General features: G+C 58.0%; 6 protein-coding genes across 6 annotated transcripts; 5 read left to right on the top strand and 1 right to left on the bottom strand.

Moving 5' to 3' along the window:
• Positions 1–126: 126 nt before the first annotated feature.
• E0L32_008018 (uncharacterized protein) lies at positions 127–1,401 on the top strand (the record flags this gene model as incomplete). Its single annotated transcript, XM_031142826.1, has 1 exon — positions 127–1,401. The coding sequence occupies one exon, from the start codon at positions 127–129 to the stop codon at positions 1,399–1,401; it is 1,275 nt and encodes a 424-aa protein (XP_030992692.1).
• Positions 1,402–8,137: 6,736 nt separating this feature from the next.
• Positions 8,138–8,727, top strand: E0L32_008017 (uncharacterized protein; the record flags this gene model as incomplete). Its single annotated transcript, XM_031142825.1, has 2 exons — positions 8,138–8,289; positions 8,463–8,727. The coding sequence occupies 2 exons, from the start codon at positions 8,138–8,140 to the stop codon at positions 8,725–8,727; spliced, it is 417 nt and encodes a 138-aa protein (XP_030992691.1).
• Positions 8,728–10,228: 1,501 nt separating this feature from the next.
• On the top strand, positions 10,229–11,029 carry E0L32_008016 (uncharacterized protein; the record flags this gene model as incomplete). The annotated part of the gene is made up of 1 exon (XM_031142824.1): positions 10,229–11,029. The coding sequence occupies one exon, from the start codon at positions 10,229–10,231 to the stop codon at positions 11,027–11,029; it is 801 nt and encodes a 266-aa protein (XP_030992690.1).
• An 840-nt stretch (positions 11,030–11,869) lies between these two features.
• On the top strand, positions 11,870–14,056 carry E0L32_008015 (uncharacterized protein; the record flags this gene model as incomplete). Its single annotated transcript, XM_031142823.1, has 4 exons — positions 11,870–12,806; positions 13,024–13,150; positions 13,219–13,655; positions 13,740–14,056. 4 exons carry the CDS (start codon positions 11,870–11,872, stop codon positions 14,054–14,056), a joined length of 1,818 nt encoding a protein of 605 aa, XP_030992689.1.
• Positions 14,057–16,119: 2,063 nt separating this feature from the next.
• Positions 16,120–16,971, top strand: E0L32_008014 (uncharacterized protein; the record flags this gene model as incomplete). Its single annotated transcript, XM_031142822.1, has 1 exon — positions 16,120–16,971. The coding sequence occupies one exon, from the start codon at positions 16,120–16,122 to the stop codon at positions 16,969–16,971; it is 852 nt and encodes a 283-aa protein (XP_030992688.1).
• Positions 16,972–19,152: 2,181 nt separating this feature from the next.
• E0L32_008013 (uncharacterized protein) lies at positions 19,153–21,610 on the bottom strand (the record flags this gene model as incomplete). Its single annotated transcript, XM_031142821.1, has 5 exons — positions 19,153–19,485; positions 19,663–20,200; positions 20,266–20,517; positions 20,602–21,201; positions 21,429–21,610. The coding sequence occupies 5 exons, from the start codon at positions 21,608–21,610 to the stop codon at positions 19,153–19,155; spliced, it is 1,905 nt and encodes a 634-aa protein (XP_030992687.1).

Below are 21,610 nucleotides of genomic sequence, written 5' to 3'. Positions count from 1 at the left end.
AATTGACGTCCGATACCTCCTCCTTCCAGGGATACCTACACCATCCCTACTCACTCGCCTCGCCTCGCCTCACCTCACCTCACCGCGTCCGTCCGTCCATCCTCTCCTCCCCTCTGCTCTCTGACGATGGACGTCGCCTACAACCAGCACTCGCGCGAGGCCAAGCGCAAAAACAGGTCCACCACTAACCTCAACCACCTCACCCTCGCGCCCCTCACCACCAAGCTGCCCCTCGACCACCACCACCACAGCAGCGACCACGAGCAGCACGTAACCATCGCCGACTCGACGACGTGGTCCACCGCCTCCTTCGTCCACAGCACATCCTACCTGCAGGGCAAGTCCGCGCCCACGACGCCCGGCCTGCTGTCCCGCTCCCCGGCCCGCTCCCGATCGCGCGGCCACAACGGCAGCAGCAGCAGCCGCAGGGGCGGCGCCTCTACGCCCACGAGCGGCGGCGGCGGCGGCGGCGGCAGCCACCTGCCCAAGAGCAAGTCGGCCACGCACCTACCTGCGGCCGCGCACTCGCGCCACCTCGCGTCCCACAGCGTCACGACGCTGTCCACGACGACGCACGGCGGCACCGCCAGCGTTAGGAGGCGCAGGGGGGAAGATGGGTTCCTGTCGGCTACGCGGGAGAGGGAAGACAGCGACTGGCTCCTGAGGGCCGGCGCCGTCATCAGCAGCGAGACGCGCGAGTCCAAGGGCCAGGCGTGGCTGCTGTCCAGGGCGAGCTCGACGAGCCTGTCGGGCATGCGGGACGCGGAGGAGGAGGCCCTCGAGCGCGAGATGGCCCGGGAGCGGGAGCTCGCCAGCCGCAGCGCCAGCCGGAGGGGCAGCCTGGCCCCCGGCGACGACAACGCCTTCTACTCGTCGCCTCCCGGGTCCCGCTTCGGCAGCCGCTCCCAGAGCAGGGCCGGCAGCCGGACGCAGATGCTCACGCCGGGCGAGCGCCGCTCGGTGGACGGGTACTTTGCCGAGGTCGGCGGCAGCAGCGGCAGTCACGAGCGGTTCCCCGAGCCCGACTTTGTCAGCCTCGACGAGGCGCTCGAGTCCGTCGAGCAGGACACGACCGTCGAGGACGAGGCCGACGTCCGCAGGCTCGTCAAGCGGGAGAAGGCCGGCGTCGGCGCCTGGCTGGGCAACATGGTCGGCTGGCCGCTCTTCTCCGTCCAGGAGAACGAGGAAGAGTCGTCCGAGGACGACGAGGACGACGAAGAGCTCTACACCGAGGGCTCCCTGGACGAGGTCATGCTGCAGGGCAGGCGCCGCTCTGGCGTCAGGCAATTCGAGGGCGTTGCCGACCTCTCGGAAGAACGGGTGCCCCCTCCCAAAGAGAACGAGGGGGGCTGGCAGGACGCGGCCTGGCTACTCACCGTGGCATCCAAGGTTTTGCTATAAGAGACGGACGATTCGGCACGAGGATTGAAGCGCACCAACGAGCTTGTGTTGGACCTGCCGGCAGATCAGACAAACGGCAAAGGTGGGCGGGCCGGATGTTCGGCCAGGGCCGTTTGCTCCATAACGTTTCGACCGGTGTGGCAAGCAGCTCCATAGATGCAGGAAATGATGAAAACAAATTACTGCTTTTCCCCCCTCCCCAAACCCCCGTGGGTTCGACTTCCTGACAGGTGTGTATGTCGTTTGGGGGGGGGTGACATGCAACTGCAGGCCGATCACCGCTACTTCAGATCATGCCGCATCTAGTTCTGCGCGGATAAGTTTGGAGCATCCTGCGGGCCTTGTCCTACAACACCTGTCCAGGGCACCCCCTTGCCCCGGTGAATTGCCAATCCCGGGCTCAAGGTGTGCTTAGACAAAATCGGTGTATGCCGGCTATATCCATGCACGTGACACGTGTACTGCCCTCACGCCCCCCTCTCTCCTCTCACCTGTGATAGGAGCAGCGATCATCGCCAGATTGGGCATGTCACGATAGCGGCACATTGGCCGCATAGAAGGTTCGAGCGAGCGAGCCACAGCTCGCATAAGAAAAAGCAGCGGTGTCTCAGCCCATCGCAAAGCTCCGATGAGCTGAGCACCATGTGCAAGTGGTGCTTCGTGATAGGACCGGGCCCAAAGGCGCGAGTCCGGGGTGTCTACTGGCTACAAGGATGGCCACAAAACAGGTTTTTGAAAAGGTCACCATGCAGACTGCATGCAGGTCTATGGGCGGCATTTCTCGTCTAATGCCAAGAACGCATCAAAAGGGGAAAACGGTCATGGAGGTGGATGTTGTGTGTTTAGATGAGGACGCAAACGGGTCTCGCTCTCTCGAAGGGAAACGGCAGCGGCTGTGAGGCGTAGATGCGATTGCTGACGTCTACGCCCAGGCGATGACGCCGTTACATGCCTCCAAGGGGTGGGACGTTATGACGAGACCACGCGGATCGGTGGTTTGTTGGATCGCATTCTGGCCCGGGAGCCGGCAGCGGCTTGGTCCGCCTGCCTTCTTAAGTAGGTGTAGTGAGATGTGAAGCAATGTCACGATAGCTCTTGAATGGACGGGGGTTGTTGCAGATCTCTCTAGCTTTTGTTGACACTTTGGGCCGGATAAGGCCCGTATACCACGTTCAGAAGCCCTCTCGTAACGTTTACAAGTTGCTCTCGGATTCCCGAGTTCGTCGCGGCAAGTCTGCGAGAGAGGAAGGCCACAAACTTGTCTTGTTGTGTACCATCCAACATACCTACCAACAGACCATGGGAGAATCCACAGAAGTCCACCTGTGATGTGGTCAGTGCCGAGTCTCTACTATCTCAACACAACACCATGGAAGGACGAGAAGAAAGCATTTTCTGCCGACAGTGGGGCAATAAGTCTCCCGTTTCTCAGCAGCGAGCGGTCTTGATGAATCGTGACTTGCAAGAAAGTGTCTGATGGGGGCTGGGTCACTTGGTGGGTTAGTGGTTAGTGGGCGTGGGCGTGGGCGTGGGCGTGGGTAGCTGCGATATTGCTACCGGTGCCGATCAGTGAGGAAATGATGCTCTGCCCCCGTCCCGATGGTGACCGATAGTTCGACCTGCGAAGATCAGCACTGTGAGTCGGGACAAAGGGCTAAGTAAGGGTGCCCTTCCGTGGCCCGTGTGGTCGACCTGAGCGGGCGAAACCCCGGCCGGGAAAAGGTGGAGCAAGAAAAGGGTGTCAAGCCAGGCCGGGTACCACTTGCGAAGACGAGCTACTGCAACTATCATCTTGCATCCCAGGGATCTTCTCTAGAAGCGAATTCAAGTGCCAGAGGCTCAACCGCGGAGGCTTCCGTCCCTTTGCTGGGCGGGGCTGGCCTGATTCTCCCTGGTGTGCGATTAAGGCGGCCCGGTCGAGAGAGAGTGCGAGGGAGGGAGAGGGAGAGACCGGCCTCGTAAGATGGAGGGGTTCCATGGTCTATGCCCACTGATTAGCTTCGAACGGGCAAGCTGTCCAAAGTCGAGGGCATCTAATGTGCCGACTTCCGGCCAACAATGTGCCACTGACACAGAAACTGAGCAAGCTATTCGCGACATGCATGTCTGGGTCCTCCCTTGTGCACGCGGACAGGACCAGGGTGTTCAGGTGGCTTGGCGGCACCGGGAGGGAAAGGGACCAGGCAGAGCGCCCGTGGCGCGTTCGCTCGCCATCAGCAAGGGACTGTCACGTACCTAGCACTCAAAAGTGTTCCTCCATAGCGAAGAGGAGGGTTCCGTGCTCCATCTGGAAGTGCCTGAAGCTGTAAGCTGCAGGTCGTGAGAGACAAGGGATCCCTCGCCAGCCGCCATTCTACGAGCGGGGACCTGCGGGTGGGGAAAAAAGCGCTCAGGACGGCTTCATGCCGAGAAGCTTGTGAGACCAGTTGCAGAAACGGTTCATGAAGTGCTTAGACATGGAGTAGGGCCCGTTTGTGTGTGTATCTCGCACCCAGGATAGGCGAGTAACACGAGAGAGGTGGTCGGATTTGACTGATTTTTGGCGTGGCTGCAAGAAAAGACGGAGCCCTGTCCTTGCAGGCTGCAGTGGAACCGCCATGACGTTTGTTGCTAAACGTGCAAAAACGGAAGGGGGGGGAGAGCGGTATGACGTCGGGAAACGATCTTTGAGGGGGTGCCAGGGGGGGGCCTGCAGCGAGAAAAAAGAGAGACCGTGCATTGGGGACGGACAAGGGGTCCACCTTCCCAGAGCGAGGATGATGAAAAGACCAACCAGTGATCTCCGGGGAGTCGCAAGAGTGGGAAGGTGTGGTGGGGTCTTGACCCAATCTCCGGTCTGCCAACGCACGGCTGACTGGGCCTGGTCGGTCACCACTAACAAGATGCTAGCCTGGTAGGGGTAGGGGTGGTCTCCCAGAGACCCAAAGAGACAGGCCAAGCCCTGACGACCACAACGTTTTTCGGTCTTGTCCCGGTGGAAGCGCAGAAGCCACCGACCTGCTGGCAGGATTGAGCGCGTGCCGCGAGGATATATGTGATCAACGGCCTTTCGGGACTAACTGGAAACCCGTTGAGATGGGGTGTCTTGCTAGGCTGGCTACCTTGGTCGTTTGCCCGTTCTTGGCTAGGTATCTTGCATCCGGCAGGTTTCGTCAAGCCTCGAGCAAAATACACATGTTGAATGCCCAATGGAAAAAGGAACAGGTTGTTCTAGCATGTCTGATGTTGGCCAACAATCCTGAAAAGTATATCCCCTGGCCTAGGGTAAGCAAGTAAAGCAGGGGAGAGAAAGCTAATGCGCAACGAGGGTCCGCGTACCTGTGACTGCGTGCATGTTGGACAGCCCACATACCTTACCTCTCTTGCTCTCCACCGCCATGGTGGGCAGTCTACGGAGTAAGGAGCTTTTGGGTGTTGTGTGGTGGTGCTGTTCTGTCTCTGGGCGAGGTGATTACACAGACCGGTCTTGCATCTATGGGTGATAGTCTCTGGTCGGTCCCGCTCACGACGGCATCCACCTTCCGACATAGCAGCGCGGGAGAAGAAGCCAGAATCCGACTAGGTGGGTAGGGTTGTTTGTGGCTTGTTGGGAGCAGAAAATAGACCACCCCCATGGCCGTTCACGATCCCCTCCCATCCCATCCATCCCGGACCGTTTCATGCATTTCGACATGTCGGGTCGGGGAAGGGGTCCTCAGCTCAAAGCTCAAAGCTCAGGGCTCAAAGCTCGAGGCACAGACGTGGACCCTGCATTCTGCACTCCCCCGTGGACTGTTTTCATGCACCGCGCGCTTTTGCCGGCGGGGAAAAGGAAAGGCACGGTTTAAAGTGACTGGGTAATTGAGACTTGCGCATCAACATGGTCGCCAGAGAAAGACACCAGCCAAAAAGTCGCCTCGACAACTCTGGTGCTCGCGTTCCCATCTGCTGTGTCACCTGTGTCACATCTCTCGTCATGGATGGCCCACTGCCACGAGGGATAAGAGCTGTCCTAAATGATGACGTGCAAAGCCGGTTCGGCTTCCCTTGCGGCCTCCGTTTTTTGCTCCCCAAGCTGGACCTTTCTCGGCTGAAGATGGGCATTTTGCCTTCACTCGTGATGGCTTCATCGGCCGCTGATCAACGGCTTGTCCTTTTGTGCCCTTCCTCATGGCTGATTCAAGCCAAGGGTTGGTTGTCTGCTAAGTCTGGTTGGCTTCCATGGCTGTGCGACCGATGAGGCATGTTCCTCGCTAACAATTTCGCCAAGACCCGCCTCGTCTACCTAGTGTCACTTGCGTCACGGAGGCTCTGTTCAGAGCTTGGAGCAACGACGACAATGTGTAGATCCGAGAGCCTGCCTTGCGGATAGAGTGCGACCCAAAACAGGTTAGGAAAGTTCCCTGAAGAAGGATCAAGAGAAATAAGGCCGTGTCGATCACATCCCCTCCAAGTATCTCCCCCAAGCTAGGCCATACACGTCCCAACGGCGCAGTGCACCTCTGATGGGTCGATGTGTGACGGGAGGTCATGCCAGCCCGGCCGTTATCTTTTGCTCCATCGATGGCATCCTTGGAGCTCCTCATATTTTCTCCCCGGCCCTCAGGTCAGGGGTGTTTCTGCCTCCGTCGTAACGTGAACAAGCGAACTTCTTCTAGAACAATTCCTTCCTTCCAGGGCCTTGGAGGGGTCTTCTTCAGAAGCAAACCAACTGGCCGTGTGTCTGTGAGGAAGGGTATGACGGAAACACCCACCCGGCGTCGTGAGCAAGGCCGAACAATGTGAAGGAGGGTACTGTACCTTGCCTGGCTTGCTGACGCCCATCAAGGGACAGCCTACATCGTAGGGGCCTCGGTTGATCAGCATCACTTCGAACGGAGGACCGAAAAAAAATTTAAAAAAAATACATCGTCAGGGACGAGCTAAAGCTGGAGACGGGACGATGGAGGGGTGGGTGTGCCGCCAATGACGCGCTGGACCCTGTAAAGCCGGAGCCTGTCTGGCGCGGCTGGGCTGGCAGTCCGAGTACGGGAGGGAGTACCTACACAAAGACACGGTTGTAGCTCAAGCTCGAGCTGGGACCACCAAAAGGATCTGCCCCCCACGATGGACAATCGAAGCTATTCAGCATCAAGATGCCCACCCATTTACCATCCGCCCAGCAAGTTTTGACGATAGCACGATTCATGGAGTTACGTCCGTCGAGATGGATACACTCCGTCAGTAAAGGAGGCAATATCAGACCTGTTATGATCATTGTGGAGCAGGCTACCTATTTGTGGATGGTTACTGGATCAACAGCGGACTTCGGCATTATGTAGGATGCTAAATGAGTCCATCCTAAGGTTAAGTACCTAGGTAGAGTGCACAGTGGTACTCACTGGAGTGCTGAAAGTGATGAAGTGAGAGAGAGGTTGAGTACTTGTAAAAAAAAAAATTAAAAAAAAAACATCCAGGGACGCACTTCAGAGGGATCCATGGTGAGAGAAATGGTGACAATCCCACTAAAGCCGAAGCCCCAGGAGAAGGGCGCGCTAAGCACACGACCGTCGGCGTGCCTCCTCTCCCCACCAGCAAAAGGCTGGAAAGGCATCCTTGAGCCAATCCATGGATGTACCTCCTTAACAGTGCTAACGTAGCCGCCGTCTTTGACGGAATCCATCCACCCTCTTTGTGATCTTCGCTCCTACGTACCACCTGGCTTTGCCCTTCTAGTGTTTTTCTCCATCCTCCACCAACCTGGGTCTTTTCTTCTTCGCCATCTCATACATTACCGCAATCGGCTCTGGCACGGATCCCGTCCAGCCAGCCCTGTCCGCCGCTCCTTGCTCCGTCGGTCGTGTCGTTGCCATCCAAGCCTTCCGGCCAGTGTGACCAGCAGCACCACCCACGTACTTGACGGCAAGACGAGACTCCATTACCAACCTGCTTGCTCGAGGTAGGCGTGCGCCCAAAAAGATACACACCACACACACCAGGTACACCAGACGCCCATCCGCTCATCATCCCCTTGCTCCAGTCGAGCAGCCCAGCCCAGAGACAGGATCGAACGGCTTGCCTTCTCCGTCCAAATATCCACACCCCAGGTCGAACCCGGCCAACCTCGTCTACCCATACCCTGCTTTTCTTGTGAGTCGTTGACTGCTCTCTCCTCCCTCGACCTAGCCTTCCTCCTACCTCTCTCTAGTCTATCTTGTTTAGACCCCACCAGTCACTCCGGGACACCTCATCTGTTCAAACCCACACAACTAGGGATTACAGAAAAAAAAATCTCACTCCTCGCCTCTTGCGTTCAGAGGCGTTTGCTCATGCCTTGGCCGTTTTAAGCAGCCCATACCCTCCTTGTCCTGCGTATGACCGTCAAGCCTTCTTCCGTTACCATCTAGTTCTCATCAAGACCGTTGCTGCCCCCTCATCCCATCCATTTGATCTGGGAAAAGGTAGTGGATCCACCACTGCCGTCTTGACATTATCTCTGCTTGAGCCCAGTTTCTCTTTTCGTCGGTGCCCAAAGAGTGGTGGCTTGGGAGATTATACCCATCATCTGTCATCCCCCCCTGTCTGGCCTCCTCTTGGCCTGCCACTCCGTTCCGCAAAGTCCGGTAGAACGAGCCTCTGAGCTTAGCCATCATGCCCGACACCGAGGTTAGACATCGTCAAATCTCTAGCCCTCGCTGCTTTGATCTCGTCCCCGTCGTCCACCAACTAACTAACCCTTGCCCGCCATGAACAGACCGACGACGGCTCCACCAGCACCATGCCTGACCTTGGAGACGCCGTCGACATGTCGACGTTCTCTCAGATTCTCGAGATGGACGAGGACGAGAACGAACGCGAGTTCAGCAAGCCCCTAGTCTTCGGCTTCTTCGAACAGGCGGAGGAGACCTTTGAAAAGATGGACAAGGCACTGTACGTTTCTGACCAGAACTCCCAAATGCACGCTTGACTCGCTCTTCGGCGGCTTTCTAGCACAAAGTCGCCTTTCGAGGCTGCTGCCCGTACATTCACGCCCTCTTCTGGCCCTGTCGCCTCCCTCGCCGTAAGACGAGGAACACAGCGAGCTGACACGGTTGCGACGTTAGGGAGGAGAAAAACCTCAACGAGCTCTCTGCGCTGGGCCACTTCCTCAAGGGCTCATCAGCCACACTTGGCTTTAACAAGGTCAGAGACAGCTGCCAGGTCATCCAGCAGTACGGTCACAGGCTCAACGTCGACGGCACCCCCGAGACGGACGAGGCTGTCTGTCTTCGTCGCATTACGGACGCGCTCAAGACTGTCAAGGTCGACTTTGAGGAAGTGCAAAAGTCGTTGAAGAAGTTCTTCGGGGGTGAGACCAACGGCACCTAAGCAATGCAAACCACGTCGAAAAGCATCAGTCCTCGTGTAAGAGCCCGACGTTCGGCCGGTAGCATTAGAAACGATGGCTCCCATCCAACGATTCCGCACGACACAATCTTGCCTTCCTCCGTGGAGCCCTTGCTCCTCCTGTCCTTCACTTGCTTCATTTACGTCCTTTTTAGCCTCTCCGAAGAAGTATCATTCAGCAGCAGCATGTTTCGAACACACTGTTCGAGTTCAGAGTTACAGCTCCCGGAAACAGTCGGTGTACCCATCGCCAAAGATTGCTTTGGGGGACGGATCCTCGTTGTCGTCGCCGCCACCTTGCGCGCGGGCGACGGCGAGGCCAGGTCTGGGGCTCATGATAGATGGCAAAAACATAATTGTCCCTCTGCCACGCGCGAGAGGGACGACTGCATAGCTACCGGCGCCTTTTTTGGTGTGTGTGCCGCGGCCCATGAGTTGGGGGTTGGCGACAAGGATTTGCCTCATTAGAGCTATCGGTTCCCTAAATGCAACTTTCCCGATGTGGCCTACCAAGATCGACCTCGAATGCAGCGCCGTGAATGTCGTGATCGTGATTCGGCCTACACGAGTCCCCGGGGTCTGAGCTGCTGTGCATGAAGAGGGCCAAGTTGTCTGCTCCAACTGCTCACGATAGCGTATGCCTGTCAAAAGGAGGCGAGACCGGCGAGTTCTACAACGGATCCCATATCAACAAATTCCAGTGAGAGCAGCCAAGCACACAACACGACGACATTGGCGTCAGGAGGCTGTCGGAGCTCTTGAAACCCAAGTAGTTATAGATAATCTTATCTATTTGGGCAAAGCCAACGATCTATTCAGGGGTCGAATCTTAGGTATTTTCTCCTCCTCGTATTCGGGTACACTGACACCGGCACCTCACCGCAGCTGAGGAGCCATTTGATCTTAGCTCTCCCGTGGAGGCTGGTGAGGCTCCGCTGGGGTCATTGGGCGGGCTGAAGGCGCTGTACAAAGCACGGGCCAAACCTCCACTGGGGACTCACCCCACAGAACGCCTGGGCACATCGGAGGCCTTGTAGGCTGACGGGCTGGGGCGGCACAGGGCATCGAAATTTCGCCATGAACCTACTCCGAAGGGATTTGATACTCAATTATGTTCAATAACAGAGAAATTACCAGACCTGCGCCTACTTACTTGAAGAACACAATCGCTCTCTCCTTGTGTTAGTGACGTTGCTCTTCAAGGGAGCCATTAAGTCTTTGTAAGTCGGCTCTACGCCACCAGCCAAACGGGGCCCGAGCCTTCTAGCGTGGTCAGGGGGGCCTTCTGGGGTTTCTGGTCTCGACATTCGATTCTCACAAGGAACTCGTTGGCGCGGCTTGGGTCTGGCCACATAAGGCTACCTAGCCCTACTATCCAAACCCTCGTCTTTTGATGTCTGTCCTCTAGCATACCATTCCCAAGCAACATTCTCGTCAAACCCCCGGGAGTACAAGAGAGACAGCCTGGGCACAGCGAGCGAGCATGCCGCCCCCCCGGCCAGCGCTGACGCACTTTCTGTGCCTGCCGCTCGTCACGCCGGCGTCTCGCGGCCAGCTCTCCCGGAGCCTGGATGACTTCCGCGCCGACGTGACCGGCGCCGCGAGCTTCGGCCTGCCCGAGGACGCGGTCCGGCCCCTGGGCACGCTGCACCTGACGCTGGGCGTCATGAGCCTGGCGCAGAAGGACGACCTGCAGAGGGCGGTGGACGTGCTCAGGACCCTGAAGCCGAGGGAGATCCGCTCGGGTGTCAAGCCGCCGAGTATGCCCGGCGCCGCGCGGGAGGCACCGCTGGAACAACAACAAGCACAGCAGCGGGAGCAGGGGCGGGAGCGGGAGCAGGAGCAGTCCCTGGCCCCGGCGCCGTTGGTCATCACACTGCGCGGACTACACACGATGCAGACCCCTGCCAAGGCCTCGGTGCTCTACGCCCCGCCCGCGGACCCGGACGGCACGCTGCAGGCCTTTTGCGAGCGGCTGCGGGCGCCGTTCCGGGAGGCCGGGCTCATGCCGGAGGAGGGCCGGCCGCTGCTGCTGCACGCGACCGTGGTCAACACCATCTACGTCAGGGGTGGCGGCCGTGGCGGCCCAGGCAGGCGGAAAGGGGCAAAGGGCGGCGGCAACAGGCTGACTGTCGATGCCCGGGGGATCCTGGACAGGTACGACGACTACGTGTGGGCTGAGGGCCTGCGGCTGGAGAAGGTGGCGATATGCCAGATGGGCGCCAAGAAGAGCGCGGACGGGGAAGACGCGGCTTATGTGGTTGAGGCCGAGGTGGACATCTGAGCAGTCTGGGGTTTCGTTGTATTTTTTTTGGGGATCAGGACTCCCAGGACACACTGCAGAGAAAACGGGAAGGCAACGGAGAATGCCACCTAAACATGCAGGCAGTAGTAGTCCATGGGGTTCAGTCCAGGGGCTGCTGCACTGCATAAGATGGTAGCATTGAGGCTCATGATCTCACTTGGCGGACGGAAAGAAAAAAAAAAGATCTGGCTAAATATACCACACCTGAAGCTCCTCCAGCTCCCCGCAAAGCGCCCAGGTAAGAACCTCTACGGCGCTAAATGAAAGGACGGGACTACCCTGCCAAATGATAACGGGGATCAAATTTAGGGCGAGCTTAGCTGACCACAGCCTCCACTACTTCCTAGTAAACCCCGCCACGGCCAGGCCTCAACCCACCGCACCTGACCTGACTGGTCCCATTGCGAGACGGCATTGGCTGTTCGAGATCCTGAGACGCTCCAGGCACCTGCTTAAAATAAAGTAAAGAACCCGAGACGACAGTTGGAGCGGAAGAAGAGCATCACCCGCCCCCCTGTCTGACAAAGCCCACCGGCGTGCTCTCCAGGCCGCGATATTCAGACCTCATCCGAGCGTGGCGACTGTTCGACTGCCTTCTACCTAAGTAGGCAGAGCTTACTGAGTGAGAGCCCGTTCGTAACTCTCTCCGACAACCCTCTCTTCTTCACCATGCTGCCGTAGTTCGCCCGGGCCAACTTCGCATCTCCTCCTCCCACCGACGATAGCCACACAAGCACACGCGCTGCAAGGCCGGATCTGTCTCGCCCCCTGTTGGACTTGCCTCCGTGTAGCAAAAGGACAAAGGAGACAATGGTCAGGATGAGCCCCTCGGGCGACAAGGACAAGCGGCGCGGCGGCAGCAGCAGCACCTCCTCCTCCTCGCACCACGTCCTGCGGACAACGGGGTCCACGAGCGCGGCGACCTCGTCTACCACCGCCGGCGCAGGAGCAGCATCTTCGTCGTCAGCAGCCCGACCCTCCAACACGGGCAACAACAGCAGCAGCAACACCGCAAGCGCAAACAACATCATCATCGCGCCCCCTCCCCGCGTGGCCTTCAGCGGCTCCAACCCCACAGCCAATTCCACCCCACCGCCCGACGATCCCTCGAGCACCGGCACCTCCGCCAGCGCCTCCAGCGGCCCCGGCCCCGCCGCCGCCGGCTCCCGCACGCACTCGAGCAGCCCCAAGGCCCGCGAGGGCGCCCACCTTCACCGCGCCCACAGCCACAGCCACCAGCAGCAGCAGCAGCAGCAGCAGCAGCAGCAGCACCACGCGGCCGCGGCCGCCGCGGCCTCGGCCTCGATCCAGCTCGTCAAGGAGAAGGACCTGCGGATCGCCTCGCTCGAGCGCGAGCTCTCGGTCATGGAGGCCGAGTTCTCGCGCGAGCTCGACCGCCTCTCGCACAACGAGTCCGAGACGGCGAGCTTCTGGCAGGCCAAGCACAGCGCCCTGAACCAGCAGTTCCTGCGCGCCGACACGGAGCTGCGCCTGCTGCGCGCCGAGGTCGAGCTGCGCGAGGCCGAGCGCGACGAGCTCCGCTCCGGCTTCGAGGCCGCGCGGCGCGAGGCCCGCGAGCACGAGGGCCAGGCCCGCGAGCTGCGCGCCCAGGTCCGCGGGCTCAAGGAGTGGGTCAGCGTGAGCACGCGGTCCGGCGGCCAGCAGACGAGCGACGAGGTCTTTGGCGAGGGCATGGCGCGGCTGGGCAACGGCCTGCAGAACTGGGTCATTGTCAACTTCCGCAGGGCCAAGCTTGGTGAGTCTTGTTCTCTCTTATCGGTGTCACACGGCTGTCCACCGGGGTGGGGGATCCCGGGAGCCGGAGACCTCTCTGCTTCCTTCTACTGGCATCGTAGCTTACCAATATTATGCGTGTGCGTGTGTCTACAGATATGTCGAGAGCAGGGACTGCTGCAACGGAAGAGCTTGGCCGGCTGGTGCCAATGTACGAGACACTAATGCACACATCCAAGGTGCATCTGCTGCAGTCTATCATATCAAGGATATTGGTCGAGCGTGTGCTCGATGCATATTTTATAGGTCTGTCCAAGGAGCAGACGGCACAGTTCATGGAAACAGAATCGCTCCTATCATCATTGGGTAAGTCCCGCGCGGAGAGTTTTTATCCCATTGCTGCAACAGCGAAGGAAAATGAGACATCGGTCAAGGGAGCACGAATGGAAAGCTGACCACCCCGTTCCCGTAGCGAACTCGCCTGCATCCGTAAGGCAGTGGAGGTCCATGACATTGACCATGCTGCAGAAGGACTCGGCGCAAAAAATGCAGGCCGAGACACTGTCGACTATAGAAGACGTAATATTAAAGGTCAACACTATACTAGACGCGATAACGGACGCCAAGGCCACGGAGGCTCGAGACCAGGCGCTGAGGGGATTGGTCCAGAGCGCGGTCGAGCTCTCCAGGCTGCTCGTCGTGCAGAAAGCTGTGTTCAAGGTCTTCATGCCCGAGATACTGCCGCATCAGCAGACCACCTTTGACTCGCTCACCATGGAAGAAATTGGTGGACAGGACGAGGAGGGCCTGGAGCAGCGCGAAGTCAGTTGTGTCACCTTTCCCGGCATCATCAAATGGGGGGATGAGACGGGTGAGCATCTACAGTACAGGAACACCATCGCCAAAGCTAGGGTTCTTTGTAGTCCGGAATGAAACAACTCGCTGCGATCAAAAGGAAAATTCAGTGAACGGGACGGAAACCCTCCACACCACCCCATCGCTTTGTCCGCATGGCAGACGGTGCGGTCCGCGATCACAACGGTGTATCGTATGGCGTCCAATGCTGAACCATCGGCCGGGTTTGTAGCCAATGCTGTGGCCTATGCACTGAAGACAAGCTCACCAGGCTCGCACGACTTGAGCGTCCTTGGCAAGGTCAGGGAGAGCATGGTGCCCGCGCCATGGGCGGCGGCCACTGTTCTTGCTCTGGCATTGATCTTGCAGACAGGCTCACCCCCCCGGCCAATCAGTCATGGCCCCTTGGGCGTCTAAAGCAAATCAAGTTGCGTACGACCTTGCAGACATTGGCTGGAAAGCAGATGGGTGGGGGTCTAGGATTACCTTATGATGTGGTTGGTCAGTACGGAGCAGTATGAACAGCCGCTTGCAGTAACGAGGAACCCGACAGTATGCTGAGCAGATGGGCAGAGCCGCATTCAAGGGTGATTGGAAGGGTAGGGAGCGACCCCCCCGCCCAATTCACACTGTTCATCCTGCAACGACCTTTCCCAGCCCTACCCAGCCCAGCTGCAGTGTAGCCAGCCTAGGCTGTGGTTGCGTTCATACTCTCCGTCTTGTCCATTCTGTGTCTACTCATGGTGTTCGATGTTCGGAACCAATTTCTCTCTGACTGGAATGGCATCAGTATTCTCAAAAGCTATCGCAGCATGGACAGAAAGCAGGTCGCGATGGAGAACCACCCTGTGTGGGAAGCTCGTGGCTGATTCCTCGGAAGGTTTGGCCCAGTAGTGCCGCAGCGTGATTGCTCACCACATACGTCGAGTTGCAGATGCCGTGTACGCTTGATCCGGTCATGTCGATGTTAAGCAGACCGCCATCCGGAGTAAAGGAGATGGAGAGGAGCGCCAATGATCGGCTCGAGCTGTGCGGTGAGTCAGTTAAAAAAGGGCTTGATATCTGGGAAACCGGAGGTCAGCTGCTAAAGCCACGCGTATGCTGTTGAACGTCGTAGCCATTGCCGGATCGCACCCCCGCGTATTGGAACACGAAGGTCGCGGCGCCTGGCCAGGATTGAGATAAAAGAAGCGAGACGAATGGAAGGGGGTTCGGGAAGCGTGCCGGTGGCTTTGCGTCAAAGTGCATGACGGTCACCGCTGTGATTTGAATCGCCGGTTGATGATCGGGGTGTACACCACACACACTCACACACTCACACACTCACACACACACCAACACACACCAACACACACCAACACACACACCGTCCTGGGTGATAGCTCGGGCTGGCCGCGAAAGTGCACAAGCAGCAGAGGAATCCCTTCACATCGCTGGATCGGCGAACCAAAATGCCACTTGGGTAAAAAAGAGAGCATAGTTGTGCGCATGTGGAGAGGGATGATCCCTGATTGCATGGTCCGTCCAGTCATCCAGGCTGGTGGATTATGCACAAGGCAGCAAATATCCGCCAGCATGCATGACCGGGGGATCGCAAGTCTCTTGCAGATTGCACCAGTGAAGGGATTGAGGCAGGCAGGCAGGCAGGCAGGCAGGCGTCATGAGATGATCGGGAAGCGCACCCCGAAGTGGTTTCGAGTAGCTGTAGCCGAGAGACATTTGTGAGTGGAGGTGCGATGGAGCGAGGGCGACGCGCGACGATGAGAGACTCGAGGGCTGTGATAGGACGGCGTGGATTGCTGCTTGAGGGAAGCTTCGATTAACTAGCTGCAGCAAGGAGCTTCGCAGGGAAGGGACGGGGTATGGGGATGCGGATGGGGGAATGGGACGATGGACGCACCTTCCCCGAACCCTCAGGATATAAATGGCCACGACTGACCCGGAATCGTTCAGAGCAATTGAGGAAATCTCATCCCAACTTGATCCCGAGCAACGTTTCTGAACAGGGGATTGAACCCCGGCCTCTTCCTTGCCCACATCCCAGTGCCATCATCTCGTTCTTGTTCTCTCAAGACTTGACCCGGTGTCCTGCCTGTCGTCGGCTGCGCGGCGTTCTTAGATTCCGCAGGGACATGCAGTAATACTCGGTCGGCCCCCAAACCTTTGATCGCGCCCGTCGCAAGTCTCAGACTCTTTCTTCCAGTCGTGCCAAATTCATTTCCTTTTCGTCCTTCGAGGGCAATCTGTCATCTCGAGATTTTCCCCCTTCCATCTCCTCAACAGCGCCCTGCACGTCGTGCGCACTGCTCGACTGTAGCTACCCTGGTCCCTGCTTGCCGCGGATCACTTGCATCCTCCTGCACGAAATTCGAGGGCCGGCCTCCGCTGTACCGCTGCGCCGTGGTTGATCGCCCCCCGCTCTTTTTTTCGCCGAACCCACGTGCGGAAATTCAATCCAGCGCCCGAGTCCCTTTTTCTTCATGGCATATCAAGGCCAACATTGGCCCACCGAACAAGACCACTTGGTCTACGGTGTCGGTACCTGGCCTCGTTCCATCCCGTATCAATCGAGCCTGCACGAGGATGACACCGACAGCCAGGGTACCTCTACTACCGGCTATGAGCATGCCGATGGCAGCCAGCATCCGCATCAATCCAGTGCCGCTTCATCGTGGACAACGGGATCCGGTACAGCATCGAACCATGATGGCTCGACAAGCACCGAAACGGACATTGTGTGGTCAATGCCGTCGTTGTCATATACTGCTGGGACCTCCATTGGATCAGACCCGCCGCTCATGCCGGTTCCCCTTCAGGCCCAGCCCCAGCTCCCACAGGCACCAGGTCCTGCTGTGCTCTACTGCGAAATCCCAGAGTGTCCGTGGTATTTTGATGCCAAGGATGACTGGATGAGCCACATTATCCACGACCATTATGGAGGTAACTGCCCGCCTCAGTGCAGCTGCCCGATCTGCAACAAGCAATTTGATGCTTCGCGGACCCCTGGCAGTGATGCAAATGCCAATTTTGTTCGGCGTCTCGAGCATATCAGCAAGCATCTGGTGAAGGGCGATGCTTGGGAGGCCCGATATGAGGACCACGAAACGAGAGACCACCCTGTGAGGTTGGCTGGAGACGACACCATGCGGCCGAGATTCCATCCTGCAGATTACACGTCTCCAAAGCAGGAAAAGAGGCACGATGCTGAAAACAGCAGGAGGGTCGATCAAAGAAAGGAAGACCATCGTCGCAGGAAAGAGTCGGACAAGAGGGACAAGGGAGACAAGAAAGATAAAGAAAAGAAAGACAGAAAAGACAAGAAGCGCCACTAGTCACTTGCCTGAGGCACCAGGGTGCTTGTACTCAATTCAGGCAACCCGGAGGGTCAATGCGCTGGCATTTGGGGGGTCGTCCAGCAGCAGCGCCGGACGGCCCGTGGATGGGCCCGGATCGGTTCCGTTGGGACCCGCCTCGGAGATGGACTAGCGCGCCGGCCCGAACAAGTGCATTTCGGCAGCTCGCGTCATCTGCCCGATGTCAACTCGCACTTGCATTTTGGGCGATTGGATGGCGCACAGCCTGCAGGAACCCGGCGGGCGACCCTGCATCTGCTCATTCCCAGCGCGCTTGGAGCGATATCGTTGTGATTTTGGTTTCCTTACGCAATCAGCAGAATGCCATGATCTCGGACAGCCTTTTTCCTTTTCGAATAACGACGTTTACCAAATTTCCTCTCGACCCTGTTTGGAATATCTTCGGTTCGAACCATACGTTCCATCTTATCCGTCTTCAATTTCGTTTCCTTGAGTAAGTGCAGGCGTTTGTTTGTTTGTTTCTTTGTATGATGTTGATGTTTGGGAGAATACGACAGTACTCAACATCGTGTGAGGCCAGAGACAGAATGTTTTGGATACTCCTCTTCGTAGTAGAAGAGAGAGACGGGTGATGCTCACACTGAAGGATGTCGGGCAGGGGCTTACGACGTTATACGAATTGACGAACACAGAATCCACTGAAGCTCAAGAAATTCACGCCACATTTGTGCCCTGATTCGCTGACCGCTCCATTTGAGAAACTGTGTCATATTAATTTGGATCACACATCGGTTGCCCCGATTGTGTCGAGTAATGAGTCAGGCAGGGATCGTGAAGTGCGCAAGGCAGACTCGGGATGGCTTGCACCATGGGAGCACTGCCACGCCCCCGTCCGTGGCAAAAAGGACACCAAGTAAAATGACGGGCTGAAAAAGTAATCAAGAGCTACCACACCAGCACCTGCTCGCACGACCGGCGGGCATTGTCATATATGCAGCTGGTCCGAACAGACAGTGTCATTCACGCCCTTATTCGCACATCCTGCTACGCCCGGCTATAGAATGGCCTTACCCGCGCCGGGGAAAGACGTAGACGAAAGAAGCAAATGACTTTTTCTTTCCCCCATCATCGAGTCCCGCTGGCTGCCCTGATAGGCCAGTCTCCGCCACACTGCTCGGCTCGTTTCCTCCATCGAGTGATAGTATATTTGGACTTGGTTTCCCTCCCCTTGTCCGTAATCGTCTTCTCTTCCAGACTATGCAGTGTGCGAGCAGTCTGCGCTGCAGGCGAGTCTGGTCCGTCCGGGAACGACTTGCACACCCACCACCCATTCCCCTGCCCGTTGTGTGTGGGCTGCATGTAAAAGGAAGAAAGGGATCTTGCATGCGGGACTTACATGATCTCACGCTGGGCCTGCCCAATCCCGCGCCGCCGCCCGGCGGGGCCTGCATCTCGTGCAATAGTAGCCGGGCGTACTTTCGTCACGTCCCATGCATGCTCACCGAAAACTAAATAATAATAAAAATCGAACACAAAGTCCGTAAAAGGGGGCTGGGTGCATTGGCATTGGCATTTTTTCATATTACTTTTCCCTTCTCTTTTTTACTCGCAAAACGTGCTTCTGCTCTTGCTTTCTATTCCGCAAAAAGTCTGAGATTTACCCAAGTAGAGAAGAGGCGGCCGCCATATAAGCAAGCACGCCTGTCCCGTCCGTCCACTTGCCCATATCTCGCCAAGCATCGGATGGTCCGTTCCCTCTCTCTCCCTCTAAATATTCTGGACAGTCCCTCCCTCCCACGTCTTTTTCTCCTCGTCCCTTTATCCCCCCCCCCGGGAGCTTCGTACGAAAACTGGTGAGGCGATCGATATATGCATCCCCTGAATTCCTCTCACTGTTTTCTCCTCGCTGTCTGTCTCTCATGTATCCCAGACACACAAATATGCCATTAGATCCCTTGCAAGGTCTGGCGGCCAAAGCCGGTGCTCGCCCGCCGACCGATGGATAGATTCCCATCACCCCCCCATCGATTAACCTAGGTATCCCTTTTCCCAACCCCCCCCCCCCCCCCCCCAAAACTAACGTCCAGATGCATCCCATACCGCCCCTCCACGCCCCCCTCTATTATCAGAGATGGGGAAAAAATGGAAGCAGGTACAACGTCGTACGTAAGATGGACCCAACAAACAACAACGCCAGAATCAATGGAACTCGGCCTCGACGCGCCCGTACCTCACCCCGTCGACCTTGAGCTCGAAGCCGAGGCCCGCGCTGTCGACAATCATCTCGAGCGTGAAGTCGAGGTTGTCAAACTCGACGCCGCGCGTCGTCGTCAGGCGCGTGAAGAGGCTGCGCGGCACGGCGTTGAGGTCCGTCGTCAGCGTGCACACGTGGATCAGGTCGCGCGTGTAGGCCGCGGGCGGGTCGTCGGCCTCGCAGGCGATCAGGTCGTCGGTCACGACGAGCGACTGGCCCGGCCGGAAGTTGCGCGTGTAGTGGAAGGCGATGGGCTCGAGGGGGGATATCGCTTCGCCCTGTGCGCGTGGATTGGAGATTCTTTGTTAGCATCCTTTTGGTGTGTGTGTGTGTGTACGAATAACTTTATAAATCAGGGTAGTACGATCGTGTAGATAGAGTAGATAGACGTAGATACTAGACGTGAGAAAGGGAGGGGAGGGCAGGAAGACAGCCGTGTTTATTTTGGACCTTACCTTTGCAATGTGCCACTGCATCCGGTCCGACACCATCCACCGCTCCCACAGCGGGGACCAGTACCGCTCGCTGACCGAGTGCTTCTCCTCGTCGTAGACGGTCGCGTACGACGTGCCGTAGTGGTACCTCGCCTTGCGCGAGATGACCATGTTGCCCTCGAGCCCCCGCAGCACGGCGCCCCGCACGACGGCCGTCCACGCGTACACGGGCTGCATGACCTCGATGGAGCCGTTGTCGTCGGGCCCGCCGGCCGCCACGCTCGCGTGCGTGGGCCGCTCGCTGTAAGGGGGCGGGGCCGCGCTGGCGGTGAAGTGGCCCTTGAGGCGGCGGTAGAGGTAGTCGCTCTGGCCGAAGCCGCCGACGAGGATGATGCCCGAGACGATGCCGCCCTTGGCTCGCAGGGTGTCGACCTGCCCCTGGACGAGGTCGGTGACCTCCTTGACGACGGGCTCGAAAATGTCCTTGACCTGCGCGGCGGTCATGACGAGGAAGCCCGAGTCGAGGCCGACCTCTTCGTCGTCGGGGAGGCCAGGGAAGCTGGGTGCAAGAGATCAGCATAGGCACGGCACGCCTTCCCTACGTTGTGTGAGGGAGACACTTACGGAACGTTGATCTCTTGGTGCTCATCCTCGTTGAAGTTGCGCTTCACAAACTCCTCAAAGTAGCGCAGCCCCATCTGCCACGTCTTGCCCTTCTTGACCTTCATCTCGTCGAAGCGGCTGTGGCCGATACGGTTGCGGACGTGCTCCTCAAATCGGTAGTTGAGGAAGGCGCTGCCGCAGAGCCCGCCCGTGCCGACGGCCGACTCTTCTACCCTTAGGGGCTTTAATGATATTATCTTGTATGCAATTAAACTATTGTGAAAGGTCCAAGCGCGTCAGTAAGAGATCGTAGAATGACTGGTAAAAAAAAGGGGACGAGAACGCTGGTAGGCTCACTCGACAGTACCACCTCCACCGTCACAGACAATAAAGTTGTCCCCTACGCTCAGGTGGTTCGGCTGTATCGCCTTGAGCGTGTAGACAGCGGCCGCCTCGGGCTCGCTGATCATCTGGATGGCCGACTTGCTGCCCATGCCGGCCCTCTCGGCGGCCTGCAGCGTCGTGTTCTTGGCGGCGTCGGACCAGACGGCCGGGCAGGTCAGCACAAAGTCGACCTTTGTCGACGCCATAAAGGACTCGCCGTAGCGGCGCGTCAGCGTGTCCATGGTGTGCTTGTAGACCTGCGTGAGGTAGTCCGAGACGGCGTCGACGACGGTCTTGTTGTAGCGCTTGAGCTGCGCCGCCGTCTCGAGCGGGCTGACGTAGAAGGGCAGCTTCTGGGAGCGGTCGAGGAAGAGCTTGATGCAGCGCAGTCTGCTCTCCTCGGGCCGGAACTGAAAGCCCCATTTGATGGCAGGCTCAGCGCCCGGGCCGGCGTCGGCAGGCAGCTCATAGTTGATCTCGGTGGGGACCTTGTCTGATGTGATGCCGTTACCTCCAGGCCAGGTCTTGATGATCTCTACATCGTCTGGTGTTGATGTGTAGACGGCCGCGACTCTAGTACGTGTATCGTTAGCGATTGTATTGGCATGTGGTATTACACAAGATACACTCCGAATTGCGGGAACCGTTGCTGAGCAGCCGACTCCTTCCACTGCATGTGATGAGGAGCGTTGAGTTGAGATAAGACGAGGCTTGGAACAACCATGAACCACTCACGGCCTCATTCCGAAACCACGCAGAAACACGCAAAAGATTCCAGGCACATAGTTCGAAGGACTCACCCAGAAAACGTCGTCCCAAAGTCGACGCCGACAATCAGCCTGTCGGCGACGGGCGCCAAGTCCCGGATCGGCCCATTGATGGCCTCGGTCGACGACGGCGGGGTGTAGCTGGTGAAGTAGTTCCTGCTCTCCTGATTCCTCCGGCTCGGGTTCGACCGTATGGGCAGGTTGATGTTATTCAT

The sequence above is a fragment of the Thyridium curvatum genome (assembly GCF_004353045.1).
Source record: "Thyridium curvatum strain D216 chromosome Unknown NODE_51_length_304177_cov_85.428264, whole genome shotgun sequence".
Lineage (NCBI taxonomy): Eukaryota > Fungi > Ascomycota > Sordariomycetes > Thyridiales > Thyridiaceae > Thyridium > Thyridium curvatum.
The sequence above is the reverse complement of the archived record's forward strand: the minus strand, read 5'-3'. Positions and strand labels throughout refer to the sequence as shown.